Source organism: Penicillium psychrofluorescens, assembly GCF_964197705.1.
Source record: "Penicillium psychrofluorescens genome assembly, chromosome: 5".
NCBI lineage: Eukaryota > Fungi > Ascomycota > Eurotiomycetes > Eurotiales > Aspergillaceae > Penicillium > Penicillium psychrofluorescens.
The window spans coordinates 2,375,069-2,391,254 of NC_133443.1; the positions used below are offsets into that span (position 1 = coordinate 2,375,069).

Sequence of the window (16,186 nt, forward strand, 5' to 3'; positions counted from 1 at the left end):
GTTGGTTGGGTCAAAGCATCATACCCTTCGAGGGATTATCATTTCATTTCATTTCAGACCAGATCATGTCAAATCCCGGGTTCTAGTAGGTACATCAGTCGACATAGATTCCTTTCGCGAACTTCTCGGGGTCGAAGAACCGCGCTCCGATTTTATTTCCATTGAAGATGCGTCCTTCTAACGCATTGACGGCCTGTCATACATATAGTGTCTTGTCAGTAGACGCCAGAAACTCGAGACAATCAGGAAGACGTACCCGTAGAGCAGATAATGGACTGGTGAACTTGACGAAGACCGGGATCGGTTCACCCGCATCTCGGGCGATGAAGACGCGTTCCACGCTTCCGTACTGCACATGGCATCAGTATCAGGAAGAAATGGGACATGAATGCGGAAAGAACAAATTACCTTCTCAGAACACTCTTCCCCAATCTCCTGCATCAGCCCACCCCCCTCCCCAGCCAACTCGGCCTCCAAATCCATACCATCCAGCATGCCCCGCAAAACAATCACCTCGGTCATAGCCCCAAACTTGCCCTCGTCCTCCCCACCCTTCCTCTTCCCTCCAATAATCTTTCCCCTTCCAGCGGGCGTTACGAATCCTCCGCCCTCCGAGTCGGGCCGTTTCTTCTGTTTCTCAACCTTCACCTGCAGCGGCTTGGCAATACCAGAGCCCGTAGCGCCGAGTCCAGAGCCCTTGGTCCAGCCGTATTTGGCAAGGAGCCGCTCGGCGAAGCCCTTTTGGCCCGGTCGGAGTGAGCGTGGTGCATCCTCGTCTGCGTCGGGTTCTTCTGCGGGTTGTTCTTGTGCGAATACGGCTTCCAGCTCGGCCTCTGAGGCGGGAATATCTTCTGGTGGCGGTGGAAGGGTATAGCGGACCGGTGCGCGGGAAATGGTTGCGGAGCTGGGTTGGATGGTGTCGAGAGGTTGTGAAGGTGGTGGTGGTGGTAGATTCTCTGCTGGTGGTTGAACTCCGCTTCGTTGTGCAGGGGGTTCGGTGGGCGGTGGAGGAGGTGGCGGAAATTCGTTATAATCCACAGGCCCGTCATCACCGGAGCGTTGGCTCATGCGCATACGTCGAGCAAATGCATCCTCGCCGTGTGCATCGTCGGGGACCGAGGCCGGGGGTGGAGGGGGCGCATCATTGAGATTCGGCGGCGGTGCAAAGCTCGGGGGAGCGAATTGACCTGGCAAAGATACTCAGCATCGAATCCATGGGAAGCCAGTGGAAAACAAAATACATACGGTTCCTTGGCCGGTCATAGTCCTCACTATCCGAGTCCATGCTCGGTGAGCGTTTCATCCGATGAGCATACAGCCGGTCCTTCCACTCGCGGACCTCGAGAATCTTCTCATCGCTATGCCGGTATTCTTCGTAGTTGTTCGGTCGCGACGGATCATAGATATCATCCCAGTTCTGCGCGGCCGCATGCGCTTCGCGATTCTTCTTGCGTTTCTTCCTGCCGCCGCGCTGCCGCTTCTCGCCCACGTAGTGCCCACTGTAGTCATCGTCTTCTGTGCCGGCCCAATCGGCAAGCGTGCTTTTCGGAGGTGCTGCGGGTGCAGGTGTAGGGTTCTGGGTAGCGGAGGAGGGCGCGATCTTTGGTATTGAAGGTTTCGGTTTCGGTTTCTGAGCTGCGAGCTGGGGTCTTCTTGTGGGTTGGAAACGGAGAGAAGCTGAAGAGGTGAGTACAGGAGTTGTTTTGAGAGAAAGACGAGTGATAAGTACCAGCATTCACTTGCTGCTTCTTCGCAGCAGACTCGTCGGATTGCGCGTCGGCCTCGGCCCCCTGCTTGAAGACGACGGGAGCACGGGAAATGGTGCCGGGGGACTCGGCAGAGGGATCGAGCAGGTTGGCGTACAAGGACATCAACCCCCCGCCTTTGGACGGGGTGGGTTCGGGGGCCATGATGGATGGATGTGGGTTGGTCAGGGAGACTCCATTGGGGAATCGGAGTGATGTTGCGATAAGAAGGATGTTTGGCTGTTTTGCACTGACGGCAGTGCCGTATACCTACCTAACTTGCTGTCGGAATTCAGTAACTACGTGGTTTGCTAACAATAAGATTCCGGACTTCTCTAATATCCTCTCTAATTCATCTTCAATAAATAGAATGATATTCATCATACTACACAGGACCTGTACATAACATCATCCATTTCCCTCTTCCGCATACACCGGAGGACAGACCATACCATGTCCCTCTCTTCCATCTCCAAAACAACAGAATATCTAACATCTTACAGCTGCTGACGCACAGCAGACTTGAACTAAGTCCCCCGAAAAAAGAAAAGTTAGCACTCAGTCGGCACTCTCGACCCCCAGGTAGAGGTAAAGCGGCGGCCCGCACGGCTATCAACGGGGGAAAAGAAGACATACGGGAATGATCTGCGCTTTCTCCAAATCCCACACACCAGAGGTGCCGTAGATATCGTTAGCAAACAGCTCGTGCAGCTCGGCCTCGGTCTCGGCCACAGCGAGCATCATGCTCCCCTTAAAGGAAGGGGATTCGCCCTCGGCGGGGTGGGAGTTGAGCATTGCGCCTGTGGTGCCGAAGGTTAGCGACGAGGTTGGGACCAATAAAAGCATCGCGCATATGAGATTAATAGCTAGAAAGGAGTTGAAAAAGACGGAAACGAAATTCTCCGGCTAGGTGGACATTTGGGAATGGCTATAGAAGGAAGAGAAGAGAGGACGTACCGCCAGCCACGACCTTGCCAGCTGCAACCAAAGGCTTGATGCCCTCCAGATGAGCACTGTTGGAATCACAAATCAGCATAATTGATCGATTGAAATCGATTGTAACAATGCATAATTATAATTGAGGCCATGGTATGATTTGACGGGGAGGAGTCACGTACGGTCGAACCTCGACACGCTTCGCCATCGCGCCGGGCTTATCCGGCAGGATGCACAGGAACTCCTTCTTAGCGGGGGCAGACATGGTGCGCGAGAAGAAACGGTATTGTTGCTGAATTGAAGAAGGGGAGAGCAAGGGGTGTCGGTGTTGGGGGACGAGATGGAGGGATGAGAAGGAAAAGGAAGGATAATGCGGGACGGCGCGGGGGACTTGTCGCCCAAGGGCGTGGGGGGAGCAGCCGGGAACCCGAAGCGTCAAACTGGCGGGTGGCATTATCATGACAGATGATAGTGTGTGTGTAACCTAAAGGACTGCTTCAGTCACTCGGCAGGGGATCCTTTCAGGTCGGGCGAGGTGTTGTTGGGAAGTTTTGGGGTTGTTCAGATCGACTTTGGGTTTTCATTCCGGGCAGAGGATATGGACCTGCCGAGGACAAGGCTCTGCCGAGGATGTATACACACTGGAAATCAACCCTTAAATGGTTTTTAAAAGTTTAAAATTATCTAAAACAAGAATTCTCTGGTTGGAATAACACATGAACAGTATAGGAAACCCAGCAGAGACCCATTCAAAGTCCTAGTTCAGTGCGCAAGGACCACAAACAAGAGGATCGAGATAGAGACGCATCTCTACAAGAGTCAGGAAACAACAATGAAAATTTCAATACAGCATATCAAGACAAGAAGAAAGTCTGGAAAAGGACCGGCGGAATCTATAGGCCTTGCAAGCCCCGCCAAACAGCATTTTCCCCGGAGCGCCAAAGATAACAAATACACACACTCCCCCACATACAACTCACTCCCACTCCCTATAGTAGTAACGCGACACGAGATGGGATTAGTGCAAATCATAAGGCTTCCGTCGCGAGATCATCCTTCACACGAGAGAGAGAAAAGGAAAGAAAAAGATCACAGTCGAATGGTAAAGGAAAGATGCCGCCAGCCATCGCATATAGGTTGCGGACACCAACATGGTCACTCAAGGAGAAGCGAAGGATGATTCGAAGACGGGTCGGGTTCATTCAAAGATCAACTTTGTCGAACCCGGAGCGGGCAAGAAGAACAGCTTAGTACGCTTTGCGATCTCCCAGGTTTCCGCCTTTCTCATCGGTGTCAATGTGCCAGACCACGTAGTTTGGCAGACCGACTACCTGATACCCGGCGCGCTTGGCCATGCGCGCGAATCCTTCGGTCTCGGCTTGGTTCTCGAATGCGTATGCCGGGAAGTTGATGCCGGAGCGGTGGACGTCGGCCTTGACCAGGATGTTGACGCCACCAATGCCGTCCAGCTGGACCTCTTCATCCTTGTTCTTTCTCCAGTCACCCATGCTGACGAGGTAGGTTCGGCCCGTGTCGTATTCCTTGTAACCTTCTGCCAGAACGGTGTCCGGGGGGAGGGTTGCTCGTAACCGCCGGCCCTTGTCGGATTCGATCCACGAGTTGTAGTCAACTATACAAAAGGAACGTTAGCGAATTATTGCAGCACACAGATCAGACGTGAGAACATACAGCGACCCTCGATATCACGGCCGTCCCTGTAGCGATGGAACCAGATATCTGCGAATCTCCTGTTAGCCAAATGAACCCCAAAGATACCATGAGAAGAACATACTCGGCACGAGGATGTCCCTGTCGTGAGCGATGAAGTCCTCAATGATCCGCTCAGGGCAATCCACGATATCGACATCACGCCAGTACACCCACGAGTGATCAGGCTTGAGCGCCGAATATAGGAGGTAGTTACGAGCCCGGCCGATAGCTTTCCGGCGCGGGCCCTGTGCCGCAAACGAGTGTCGCTCCTCCACGCTCATCTCGACATCGGCGCCGAAATCCTTTTTCACGACGGTCGCGCTCCGGAAGGCAATCTTGTCTTCGGCGTGGTTCTGGATGCGATCCAACTCTGCCGCCAGGTTCGCCAGGGTGTCATCTTTGCAATCCCCGACGAGGAAAGCCAGATCGATCAGTTCGTGGGGGTAAGTCAGTTTGTAGAGGAGCTCGAAGTACTTTTGCAGATAGTCGGCGGCGTCGCGGAGAGGGGTCAGGATGAGCACTCGCTCACGGTTGGCGATGGCTTGGGAGGACGAGCGGATCGGGTTGAGGTCAACTTCGGAGATGGAGGTGCTGTTGACTTCGTAGGGGTCGTGGTGGTTGAAGAGGACGGGGGTCTGGGAGTGCGCGTTCCACTCGACCATCTCGTTGATGGACATTTCCATCGGCGACTTGGAGGAGCCGTAGCAGTAGAAACTAGATGATCATAAGAATGAATTCATGATGCATAATAATGTGGTCGACATACTTTTGCATGCCCGACGCAGACTTGCTGACACCTCGCCACAGCAAGATCAGCATCCCCGTTGCGGCCACCGACACCAAAAAGCGAGTTCGTGTGAATAGGACCACGATGGCCCGCCATGGAGGCAGCCGGCCCCGGGCGGACTTCCAATTCATTTCACCCTTGGACATCAACATTTTTACCGATTGAAAACGAGGCACGCGTGGAAACAGAAAAAGCGGACGGGTCGGACTCAGGAGCCTTCACACACGGCGACGATCCCGGGGTCTCGATCTCCCGTTGTCGAAAACCCCCCTGCCGGACGATGGTGGCTCAAGCGGGGGACCACGATCGTATCACCCGATGGAGAAACTGGTAGTGTGGATGTGGTGTGGTGGGGAGGTGAAACGAGGTCCAGGCAAAAAGATAAAGGGAGGAAGAAAAGAGAGGAGGACGGGATCGTCGGGGCTGAAAGGTGGCTCGGCGGACCAAGTCATCAATTAATCAACATTGGCAAAAAAGAGAAGCCCAGAACCAAAAGAAGACAAATATTGTTATGAGTTATGATGGATGGATAATTATGATTATGTTGGAGTAACTTTGATGGACTGTGAAAGACTAGACTTTCAAAACTACCTATGATGCTCAACTAAAGGGGTCGGCTGCCTGGTCCGGACCGTCGCCGCGAAGCCTCAGGCCACGGCAAGACCCTATTTTTATTTATAGCACAGCCACGACTGTTGACTTTGTACACTTCTATGTGGGAGTAGGAGTATTCAGACTATCTTGGGTCAATTGAAGATATGTTCAGATGACTATAGATTTATGCTTTCCCATATTTCGCTTTTTTGGGCACGGAGTAGGATGCTGAATCTCAGCCTCGTCGATTACGTAGTGCCCTGGTCGCTTCATTTCCCGCATTGCGCGTCTCTTGTCGCAGATCACGCCTTTTGTAGCCGCAGAAGTACCAATGCAACAGGGGTCAAGTCCAACAGTCATGACCAGTAACTATATCACAAGTCATGGGGTAAAACGCCATTCGACAGCTCGATTCATGCTGAGACAAAACATGAGCGGAGATTAACCAAGGTAGACTGAGACAAGCGGCACGACAAAGTGAGACATCTACGAGTATACGAGTGGGCAAAAGCGTGACAAGGCATAATCAATTGACTGTCATAGCTATGAATAATAGGAAAAGAGACCAGGACAAAAGAAATAAGGAAAGACAGAAACGAAGACCGTCCGCCCGAGCATATATCCATGTGTTGACAAGCGCCAAAATAACAACCGAGGAACAAGAAGAGAAAAAAAAAAAGAGCCACCCATTTTTATATGAGAAAGGGAAAAAACGAACCGTTGAAGAGGGAAAAAAGGAGTGAAAGAAAAGTTCTCCCTTCAAGCAGAGCAACCACACGTCGTAAGAAGGAATATAGTGTTACAATGCAGACGCTAAAGGGCACATACAGCAGAAGTGATCATCGAGGGATCCAGCGCTGTCTGCAAGGGAGGAAAGGTCGAGAAGGAGAAGTCATCAACACATCAACATCAACATGGACATGATCATAGAACATGTGTATCATCAGGATCCCTTTTTCAGGGCGAGGCATTCATCGATTCGCGACGCGAGGCCGAGAGAGGGAAAGAGGAGATCGCGGGGTGCGATAGGTGGAAAGCAGGAGAGGGGGGGGCAGTCGTGGAAGGCGTGGCGGTCAAGTAAGAGCTGCTGAAGCACTGGGAGGTAGCGCTGGGCAGGTTATCGGGGTGACCAGACAAGGGTTCCGGAGCCATGTTGGCGATCTCGCCGCAGAATACACGCATGCCCGGCAGCGCCGCCCTCTTCTGGCGCTTGTGCTCGGGCACGTCAACGATGGCGGTTGGGCTGGTGCTCTCGGCCTTGGGAGAGCGGAACATCTGCTCGTAGGACTTGAGCTGGAATTCCAAAGCACGGTTGCGGTCGACCAGCAGCTCGTTCTCGGCCTTGGTAGCCTTGAGCTGTTGCTGAGCCGCCTGATTCTCCTGTTGGAGGGAGTTGACGAGGTTCTGCAACTGCATGCAGCGGAACTGAGGCTGCAGCTTCTCCGACAGCTGGGGGGAGACCTGTTCCTGGCGCATGAGATGCACGATGATGGCAAGCATGAAGTCAATCAGGTACACCGCGCCCTGGACGATGTGTTCCTTGGACTGCGGCAGGCTCTTGGACGGGTTCCAGCCAGCACGCTCCAGGAAGAAGTTGTGGATGCGGCCGTCGAGCTCGCGGTGCAGCGTGCTCAGGTTCTTGCGCCGGTTGCCCTCGGCAATGCGGTGCTTCTCGCGCTGGTCGTCCGGGTCGTTGGACAGAGGGCTGCCCTTGCGCTTGCGGCCGCACAGCTGCTGGAGCGGCGGCTTGCGGTTGATGTTCGGGGGAGCAACGAGGGCCATGATCTCCGCCTGGGACAGATCTGTCGCCCAGTCGGCGGAGCCGGCCTTTTGGGCGGCAAAGGACTCCTGCCAGGAGCTTTCGGCAGAGTTGGCAGGGGAAGGAGGAGCAACAATGTGCTCGGCCGCCGCCGAGTAGGGCGACTTGAACTGGAACGTAGTCTCATGGGGACTGGGGGTGCTAGGTCCAGCAGACAGGGCCTCCTTGGCATGGAATGGGTTGAATGGCCCACGAGGCAACGGCTCAATGCGTGGCAGAGGAGGCAGGCGGCGGTCCTCGCCCAGGTCAGAAGAACCCATGCCAGAAGCAATGGTCTCTTTCAGGGCCCTGCAGTGGCCGGTCAGCATAGAGCCCAAATGCATCATTATGTATATACTAACGGAAGAGAGCAGCGGCGCGGGATGTCATCAGTCATGGAGTCCATTTCCTCATACATCGTGTCAAGGTCGTCAAAAGCGTGATATGGGTAGCAACGAGTGTGGACGTGGCGGGGGAGATGCCACAGGTGGTTATAGATATGTACGGAGGAATAATTCCTTCGGGGAGGCAAGTATATGCAGGAGGTGAGGGGGGGGAAGTAATAGAACAATAGGGCAGTATATATGGGGGTTATAGACAAGAAAAAAAGAAAGGCAATAGAAACTGGAATTCACACGAGGCGACGGAGACAAAGAGTGAGACGATTCATGGAAAGAGACACGGGGATGAATGCATGTTTATATGTGCTCGCCAGAGGTCATGACTAGGAGACTATTTTCTCGGCTATCTATGGATCGTAATGTACATCATGGGAGCCCTGGCCCCGAGGTGGACCCAGGAGGGGGGCAAAGCATGAACGATCAGGGCCGAACTCATACAGACGAACGGACGGCGCATAATGCAGGTCTGGCTGCATTCAACGACGGGGAAACGAAGCCTAGCATCCCGGACAGGCTCTGGACCACTGTCAGAAAGGCCTGCCATGGAGAATATTCGGTATCACAGAGTATCTGTCACATTATGCACAGACAAACATCGCCGTCCGAAGATCCACTCGATCAACGAATCATGGCGGCTCGATCTTGCCCGACGCGGAGGTTCTCGACGAGGATCTCGGGCTCTTGATTTGTCGTGGGCTTGGATCGACACGGGGACCTATTGAGGCGCTGCGCCGCACTGCCCTTGCATCAATAGTCGGCCACGGGAATAACACGATCTGGATGAATTCTCCTAGCCCAGATCTTCCGGTAGCCATGTGGAACTATGTGACTGTTTACAATGAAGATGAGGGGGAATCTCCAGATTCGTAAGAAGCAAAAAAAAAGGAAAAAGAAAACCAGTTCAACCGGCAAAACGGGTGTCAGAGAGATCCATATGGAACTGGGCCATTCCCGCCTCCATTTGGATGGATCATAGCACAACACCATGGGTTTTCCTGATATTCAGGAGAAATTGCTCGTATCATCAGAATCAAGGGGCTTCTAGATGATCCTCCCCTTCGAGAAGAAGCTCCGAAATGAATCCATGGGCCTTAGGGCTAATAGAACGAAGCAAGGACGCCAAAAAGGGCCCCCTTCTCCTGAGACAAGCGAGGAGGCTACGATGAATATTGACACTATTCCGTATAGTCTGACACGACGGACGCCGCAGGATTGATGAGCAATTATCATCGACCGGGGCTCAGACAAATCACCGACGTCAAGTGAGGAACGGCCGAGAAATTGGCGAGATGATCGATGTGACGCCCGGGGGCAACCGTCGATTTGGGACATCCTGGAGACCCAGCGACCAGGATACGACTGCTGTCAGTGATCGAATCAAGGCGATCCGAGTGATTTGGAATTGGCCTGACACACAGACGTTTATGGGGTCCAGCTTCGTATCGAGGCCCCTGATTTGTCGCGAGGACCAAACAATAGTTCTGTAGCCCTAAGAGCGGCACGTTCCCTCTCCTGACGACACGGTCGGATCTGCTTCATTACGAATCTTCCGGACAGCGTCAATCTTTTCCTAATGATGCGTCTTGGGTGTGGGTCTCGCGGCAGACTAGGTGACGGCGGGATTCAGAGCTGTCATATTCTGTCCCGCGCTAGGGCTCCCACGTTCTTCTAGATCCGCGCTCCGTCGGGTCTCTCCCCCCCCCCTTCGGAGGCTGGGTCGGTTTCAACCAAACATTGGGGGTTTGAACTTTGACGACCGCGAGATCCCTCAACTGTTTGTTGTTTGTCCCTCTACACATATCCACTTGCATCCGACTGGCAGCTCTCCAAAGTTTCGGGTTGCGCCTAGGGCCTGTTTGCAGGCGACCTGCAGCTCGGGGGAGCCACCCAGGCACGAACCATTCGAGCTCACATCTTCCGTGGTTCCCCGGACCCTCCCTGCTGGCCATTTCGAGTGACGTGCGTCTGGATCTGCCAGGGTATGCACTCTAGACGTACCGATGGAAAAACTTAGAGATCACAGCGCGAACCCGATCGGCCAGGCAGGTTGGAATGGTTCGATTGCGAACTTCTCACCTCACGCAGCACCTATCCAGACCCGTGCGGCTCTAACATGATTTTCTTTAATGAATCGTGAACTACTAACAGTGGCTCGGCTCTGCCCCGCCCATGGGAGCAAGAGTTTGTCTGGACTTTTGTTTTCATGTGCGGGCTCGCCTACCTACGACATGTCAAGTTCCGCAGTCAAAGACGCCATGGCGGGGCATTACGAACTGCCCAGATCTGAGATCGTATTCCTTCTCTCTATCTCGTGTGCCCCTCTTTGTCGATGGCCTAGATCTGCGGGCCAAGATGGCTCCAAAGTACCACCGGTTCATGCGAGCTGCAAGAATTTTTCTTCTTCCTTGGAACCGCCACAAAAGATACTTCCACTACCGCACCTAGTGGCGTAGTGTCTGCGACGTAGAGCACTGAATTACTTCTGGTGCCATCGGTTTCTTCACTATATTCGATCTACCTAGCCTTTTTCCCAGTTTTGATGAAGACAGCAGCAGACTACTGTACATGTCGTGTACCCCCCCTCCTCTTGCTCCCTCCCGCCCCTCCTTGTGGCAAGTCTGAATGCATGCTCGTGTTAGGATCAATAATCCAATCTAAGAGACAGGTGCGAAGGAGGTGGCCATGAACTAATTGGTCGCCACCACCCGGTCAACACGTTAGAGAAACAAATAATTGGCAGCGCCACATGAGAACCGGCCGCAAGGGCCGGATCAATAGTTAGGGTCTGTCAACCTTGTCTGAGCACCGATGACACATTACATTATTCTAACAAGTGTTACTAAGAAAAGCACGCTGTTCCTGCGCCATTGGAGCACGCGGGAATCATTCTGATCAATTTTCCGAATGGGAATGTGGCCACCACCCCACGCAATACGTGGAACGCAGCTGCAAGGACGCAATAGATAGCACGCTGAGACTATCCATCAAGTTGCAGCTCGTTCCGGGCGAACCTCGCCGTGCTTACTGTGTCCGCACCGCATCTGACACGTCCTGCTCTTCCTCCTTCCCCGGCGCAAGATCCGGGCCTATGAAAGGGCTCCTGTTTCTACATGGTGCCGTGCGATCTATGATCTCTCTTCTTTTTCCAGGTGTCTGTATCAGGAACAGGTCCCCATTACCTGGATTCGGAGTTGCCTGCCATGCAAGGCGGATGTATCGTGGCGGGCCAGACCAGTGCGGTTCATTCAGGTACCCTCCATCAGATATGCAGTCAAGAGGATCGTCTTGCCACTGTTTACTCTTCCAGGCTGTCGATTTCTATCTGGAGAGGGCAAGTAAGTACCATCACTAGGAATAGACGTAGCCGACTACATACTATGTGCACACCTGGCCAAGATAAGAACGTACAGGACGGCAAGAGATAGCCCTACCTCGGTAGCCAGCCCTACATACGAACGCACAATTAGGAAGAGAGAAAAAAAGAACCTTCAACTAAACAACTCACCTCACATCACACCTCACCATACTCGTCGTACAAAGAAAGCAGGTCTCACCCCAAACCCCGCAAACCGTCAAACCTTGGAACGAAGTCCCGGGCTCCCGTCCATCACCTCAACAGAAACCCCATCGCGATCATCCCCCTCCTCCCCGACGCCGATGACGAGCACATAGTTCGCCTCGATGGCACTAGCAGGGAACGTATTGCCTGCAGCAGCCAATGAGGAGCTCCTCGGTGCTGCTCGGTTCGCCAGGTCTCTAGTTAACTTTGCTGACTACCTAGTTAGGCCGCGGGGAAAGGGTTCCGGAAAGATACAGCACATACACACAAGGGAAGAGAGAAACAGGGAGAGTAGTGAGCTGGCCATGCCATGTTCTGTTTCAAAGTTTGGTTTCATTAGATGCATTGCAAACACACGAGTTTCTCTCGTGGATTAAAACCCCCCCGTGGATGGATGGGTCAAACTTTGTTTTCGTTGAGTGGGCGATCTACCTCGATCTGAGCTGTGAGCACAAAGTACGAAGTGTACAAAATGACTGACTATGAGATCGTGTCCATGACAGAGATCATGGTTTTGGGCAATGTTCTCAAGAACAATTGCCATTGTCCACCAAGCAGTCTCTTTCTTTCTTTTGTTGCAAGATAAGATCAGATCGCCTCAATAGTCCCTCCAGCCTCCCAGCTTCATTAGAGATTCAACAAAGTCCATCTTAGCGCTGTGATTGGGCGAGAGCATCACACACTATGCGCGTCTATCGAAAAGGCTCCCCAGCATCGCAAGGGCGCCCCACTACTGATGATCGCGCCCCCGAACTGGTGGTTCCTCGAATCGGAACCCTTCGACTTTCCGCAACCTCGCCGAATTCGACAAGTCATTTTTTTTTTTGGAGGGCTGCTCGTTTTGGGATCTTTGTGCCTGGAGGTTGTTAGAGAACTACATTGGAATTCATGGATAGGCTTGCACAAACAAAGCACTCTGCGCGGCGTATCCCAACTACGGTATGTACACTGTGTACAGTCCCAGCTGAATGATCAGGATTATCAAGGCTCCAGACTCGAGCTGTATATCCGCTCCGCACAGCCATACCAAAAAGAAGGTAATCGCCGAGACCAACCAGCCTCATCTCAGATCTACAACAGGGTAGCTAGGAGAGATGATCGCTCGATCTGATCTCTGTGTGTTAGATCAAGGATAACAATAATAATGGGGCAGCCCAGCGACTAAAAAAAGTGTATCTCGGGTCTGCACACAATATTCTGGAAAATATATATGTCTCATTGCGATTGTTTCACCACCGATGGCGCCATAGATTCAATGTAGATATTCAGACAAGACCTAGACAACCGGATAGAACTTAATCGTCATTCTCGGGATTTTTCTTCTTCATTCCGGCCTAGTTAGCTTATCGTGATGTGTTGGCACATCGATCGATCGGGAGCAAGGGTAATTATGCTAGACTATGTCATCACTTTGCGGGGGGAGGTGTTGGATCGATTTTGTTCCTGGTCGAGGGGAGTAGTTTGAACTTTTTGTTTCAAGAAGTCCATGAACAGTTGAGCTAGCACAGAAGCAATTAAAGACAAGTGCTCCGAGAAACAGCCACCGCAGTCCTCGATGGGGAGGATGGGCCGTGAACTTGGCTGGAACTACTCCACTGGACTACAAGGACATGTACAAGGGGGAACGAATACATTTGAGCGCGAGGGCACTCCAAAACACATCTCGAGATAATAAGGACAATGGATAAAAGAAAAGAAACAAACTCCTTCCCGATGAAGGGCGACAGGGAGGGGAAGTGTCTCCCGAGGACAAAATCCAAATGCTGAATTTTCCTCACAAAAGACCGAATTATTATCATATGAACTGCAGAGTAGGAACAACGAATCAAGGAAGCATTGCTTGGTAAACAATTCTACATCCCCCAGAAGACCACATCTCTCTTTCTCCCCCACGCATCACTCAGCCTATTTAGAAGAGCTGGGCAAGAGCGTAGAAGGCAGCAGCAACAGCACCAACAGTAGGCATGTCGACGCCGTGGGCGATAGCAATACCGGAGGTGGTCGTGGCCGCTGCGCTACCGCTGCCGCCATTGGTGGTGGTACCGGTCAGACCACCACGAGTCTTAGGGTTGTCGGTGGATGTGCAGACATAGTTGCCGCTGATCGCAAGCTTCTTGATTCCGTGGAAGAAATCGCAGTCGGGCTTGATAGGGCCAGTGCTCTCGATGTGGAAGGCACCCTCGACGTCGTTAATCTTCGGCATCTTGATCCTACACACACGCACATGCGGGTTAGAAATATCCATCCACAAAACGGAAAAAAACCAATACTTACGAGTCGAAGTCACCGCTGAAGTCAACGGCGCCTGTAATCTTCTGCAGGGAGGGGAAGCTGATGTTCTTCAGGGGATCAGACTTGGTGATTTCAAACCCACCATCAACCTCGTTCAGAAGGGGCATGCTGATGTTGCTGAGCTTGGTGTTGTTGAAGAAGGTCAGGTCACCAACGGTGGTCAGGTTGGGAGCGGCAAACGACTCGAACTGGCAGTTCCAGAGGCCAAGAGCGTTGGTGAGCTTCTTGAGCGAAGGCATGGAGACGGACTTGACGGAACGGAAGGTCATGTTGGTGCCCGAGCTCAGGTTGGGGAGCTCAATCACGAGACCGTTGTAGTTGTCGGAGAAGTTAATCTCATCGGTGGCGTTCATCAGGTTGTTGATGTTGACGGAGTTCAAGTAGTCGTTGGCCTGGATTTCGAACTTGCCAACAGTCCGTAGGCTGATGCCGTCCAGGCTGGACAGCTTGGTGTTCTCGATGTGGACGCCGCCGGCCTTGGTCACGCCGGTGGTGAAATCAAGCGAGTGCAGCGAGGAGAGAGCGACAAAGTTGATGTTACCCAGGACGGTAGTCAACATGGGGAAACTGAGAGCGGTCATTTGAACAACCTCGTTCAACACGAAGTCGTTTCCGATGGCCATGAGGCTGTTGCCCATCAATGAAGAGAGAGCGGAGCAGTTGTTGCAGCTGAGGCTACCGGTAATCTGCTGGATGCTGACGAGGTCCAGGGGGCCCGAGAAGCTGGGGTCGATAGTGACATCACCCTTGACGGTCGTGCAGCTGGCCGAGAGGGTGTCGGCATCGCTCTGGCTGGAGATGGTGGTGTCACCGCAAGCTGGGCGAGGTCAGTTTTCTGTTTGGTCAATTTGAGGAGGGCAAGAGGGTTGCACTCACAAGAGGCGAAGACGACCTGAGTGGCTGCCAACGCAGACAGCAGGTACTTGGAGAAGGCCATTGTAGAAGTAACTCTGGTCGGTTGGGTCAGTGGGTGTGTCCAGGAGGTTTGGGGGGGTGAGTGTAGAGAGAAAAGGGGTGAAGAAAGGGACGTACCGAGAGTGGATGGTGAAGAAGAAGAAACGACGGGAACGAGTGAAAGGGAAACGCTTCAGTGCAATGGAAGCTGCCTGGTCGGATAGGGAAAGAACGAATGGATGGGGGGGGGGAAGAAGGAATAAGTGAAGGAGAGAGAAAGGGAAACACAAGAAAGAAAGGAGGCGCGGACGATGTGGGCCTGTTTTTGTTGTTGTTATGTACGGTAACCACGGCGGTGGTAATTTATATGTATTTGACCCATACACGTGTGGCATGTCCGCTTCCCTGACTATAAGCACGAATGAATCATCGTAAATGAAGCAATTCACTCTCGCGAAAGTCTCTGTCTACATTGTCCTCATGGCAATAGCTGTGGAATGGGTCAGTCTGGTTGCTAAGAAGATGATTGCCTCTGTACTCCCGTGCAACTGTGATACAGATGCTCGCTCAGGGGTTGGATCGACTGGCCATCAGAGCTACTAATGATCAAAGCTCGCCGAACTAACCAGTCCACAGTGGATGCGTCTCACCTAAACGGCCAATCTGTCACTCCGCTGGTGTTATCTTTGCCTAGAGCAGTAACAAAGATAGTCTGTGAAGAATAGGGCCATCATTAGCTAAAGGTTCAATGTAATCCTCGCCACTACCACTCGTCCTCCCTTAAATCCTATACCCATCCTAGTTGCAAGGCAGGAAACAAGTCGTCGATCTAAATAAATGTCCTGCAACCAAGCCTTTGGTGGGGACCCGCCCCCTGCCGCCATCGTCCATGGGGCCTTCCGGTATGTGAGGTCTCTCATTGGCACAATGGAATAACTCGTCCGCCAGTTGTGGCTATCGGTGCAAGCTAAGCTGTCAACGTGAAGCACCCGATCGTCCCTCGCGGCAGAATGGGTACAATGATATAATTATTATCAACTTAGACTGTATTCACATGCATATGTGTATGTATCTTTTCACTTGATTGATTGATTTTGTGCCCCCTTTTCTCCTATCCATTTTCTCTGACAGGCACTAGTTAGTGAATTGTCCATCCTAATAAAACATAATTTAGCTTGATTGCCACGCAGGATCCTTTGCATCATACAGTAACGCCCTGGCTCCGATCATCTTCTTCCCCTGTTCCTGATCGCCATAGAGGAAGCTGCCACAAAACTCGTCCTTAGGCGTGTAATGCCGACCGTTGCTAGTCATCTGAGGCTGATTGCTTAGGGTTCCTCGAGTTTCTTTCGTACATACAGAGTACTGTCAGACTCTGGTAACGCGTAGTCATGAAATGTTTCAGATCAATTATGGGCCGGAGCCGACGTACTCTGGGGCCTCGGCGCCCAGCTCCACTTGAACAGAAAT

General features: G+C 52.5%; 5 protein-coding genes across 5 annotated transcripts; all 5 read right to left on the reverse strand.

Annotated features, from left to right (window-relative positions):
• Nucleotides 1-94: 94 nt before the first annotated feature.
• Nucleotides 95-1,910, reverse strand: PFLUO_LOCUS8175 (uncharacterized protein; the record flags this gene model as incomplete). Its single annotated transcript, XM_073785885.1, has 5 exons — nucleotides 95-193; nucleotides 257-349; nucleotides 409-1,187; nucleotides 1,246-1,677; nucleotides 1,730-1,910. The coding sequence occupies 5 exons, from the start codon at nucleotides 1,908-1,910 to the stop codon at nucleotides 95-97; spliced, it is 1,584 nt and encodes a 527-aa protein (XP_073642196.1).
• A 332-nt stretch (nucleotides 1,911-2,242) lies between these two features.
• PFLUO_LOCUS8176 (uncharacterized protein) lies at nucleotides 2,243-2,946 on the reverse strand (the record flags this gene model as incomplete). Its single annotated transcript, XM_073785886.1, has 4 exons — nucleotides 2,243-2,272; nucleotides 2,382-2,545; nucleotides 2,703-2,758; nucleotides 2,864-2,946. The coding sequence occupies 4 exons, from the start codon at nucleotides 2,944-2,946 to the stop codon at nucleotides 2,243-2,245; spliced, it is 333 nt and encodes a 110-aa protein (XP_073642197.1).
• A 982-nt stretch (nucleotides 2,947-3,928) lies between these two features.
• On the reverse strand, nucleotides 3,929-5,330 carry PFLUO_LOCUS8177 (uncharacterized protein; the record flags this gene model as incomplete). Its single annotated transcript, XM_073785887.1, has 4 exons — nucleotides 3,929-4,311; nucleotides 4,371-4,418; nucleotides 4,474-5,105; nucleotides 5,158-5,330. The coding sequence occupies 4 exons, from the start codon at nucleotides 5,328-5,330 to the stop codon at nucleotides 3,929-3,931; spliced, it is 1,236 nt and encodes a 411-aa protein (XP_073642198.1).
• A 1,399-nt stretch (nucleotides 5,331-6,729) lies between these two features.
• Nucleotides 6,730-7,988, reverse strand: PFLUO_LOCUS8178 (uncharacterized protein; the record flags this gene model as incomplete). The annotated part of the gene is made up of 2 exons (XM_073785890.1): nucleotides 6,730-7,879; nucleotides 7,933-7,988. 2 exons carry the CDS (start codon nucleotides 7,986-7,988, stop codon nucleotides 6,730-6,732), a joined length of 1,206 nt encoding a protein of 401 aa, XP_073642199.1.
• Nucleotides 7,989-13,439: 5,451 nt separating this feature from the next.
• Nucleotides 13,440-14,759, reverse strand: PFLUO_LOCUS8179 (cell wall protein Ecm33; the record flags this gene model as incomplete). Its single annotated transcript, XM_073785891.1, has 3 exons — nucleotides 13,440-13,740; nucleotides 13,805-14,639; nucleotides 14,699-14,759. 3 exons carry the CDS (start codon nucleotides 14,757-14,759, stop codon nucleotides 13,440-13,442), a joined length of 1,197 nt encoding a protein of 398 aa, XP_073642200.1.
• Nucleotides 14,760-16,186: the final 1,427 nt, after the last annotated feature.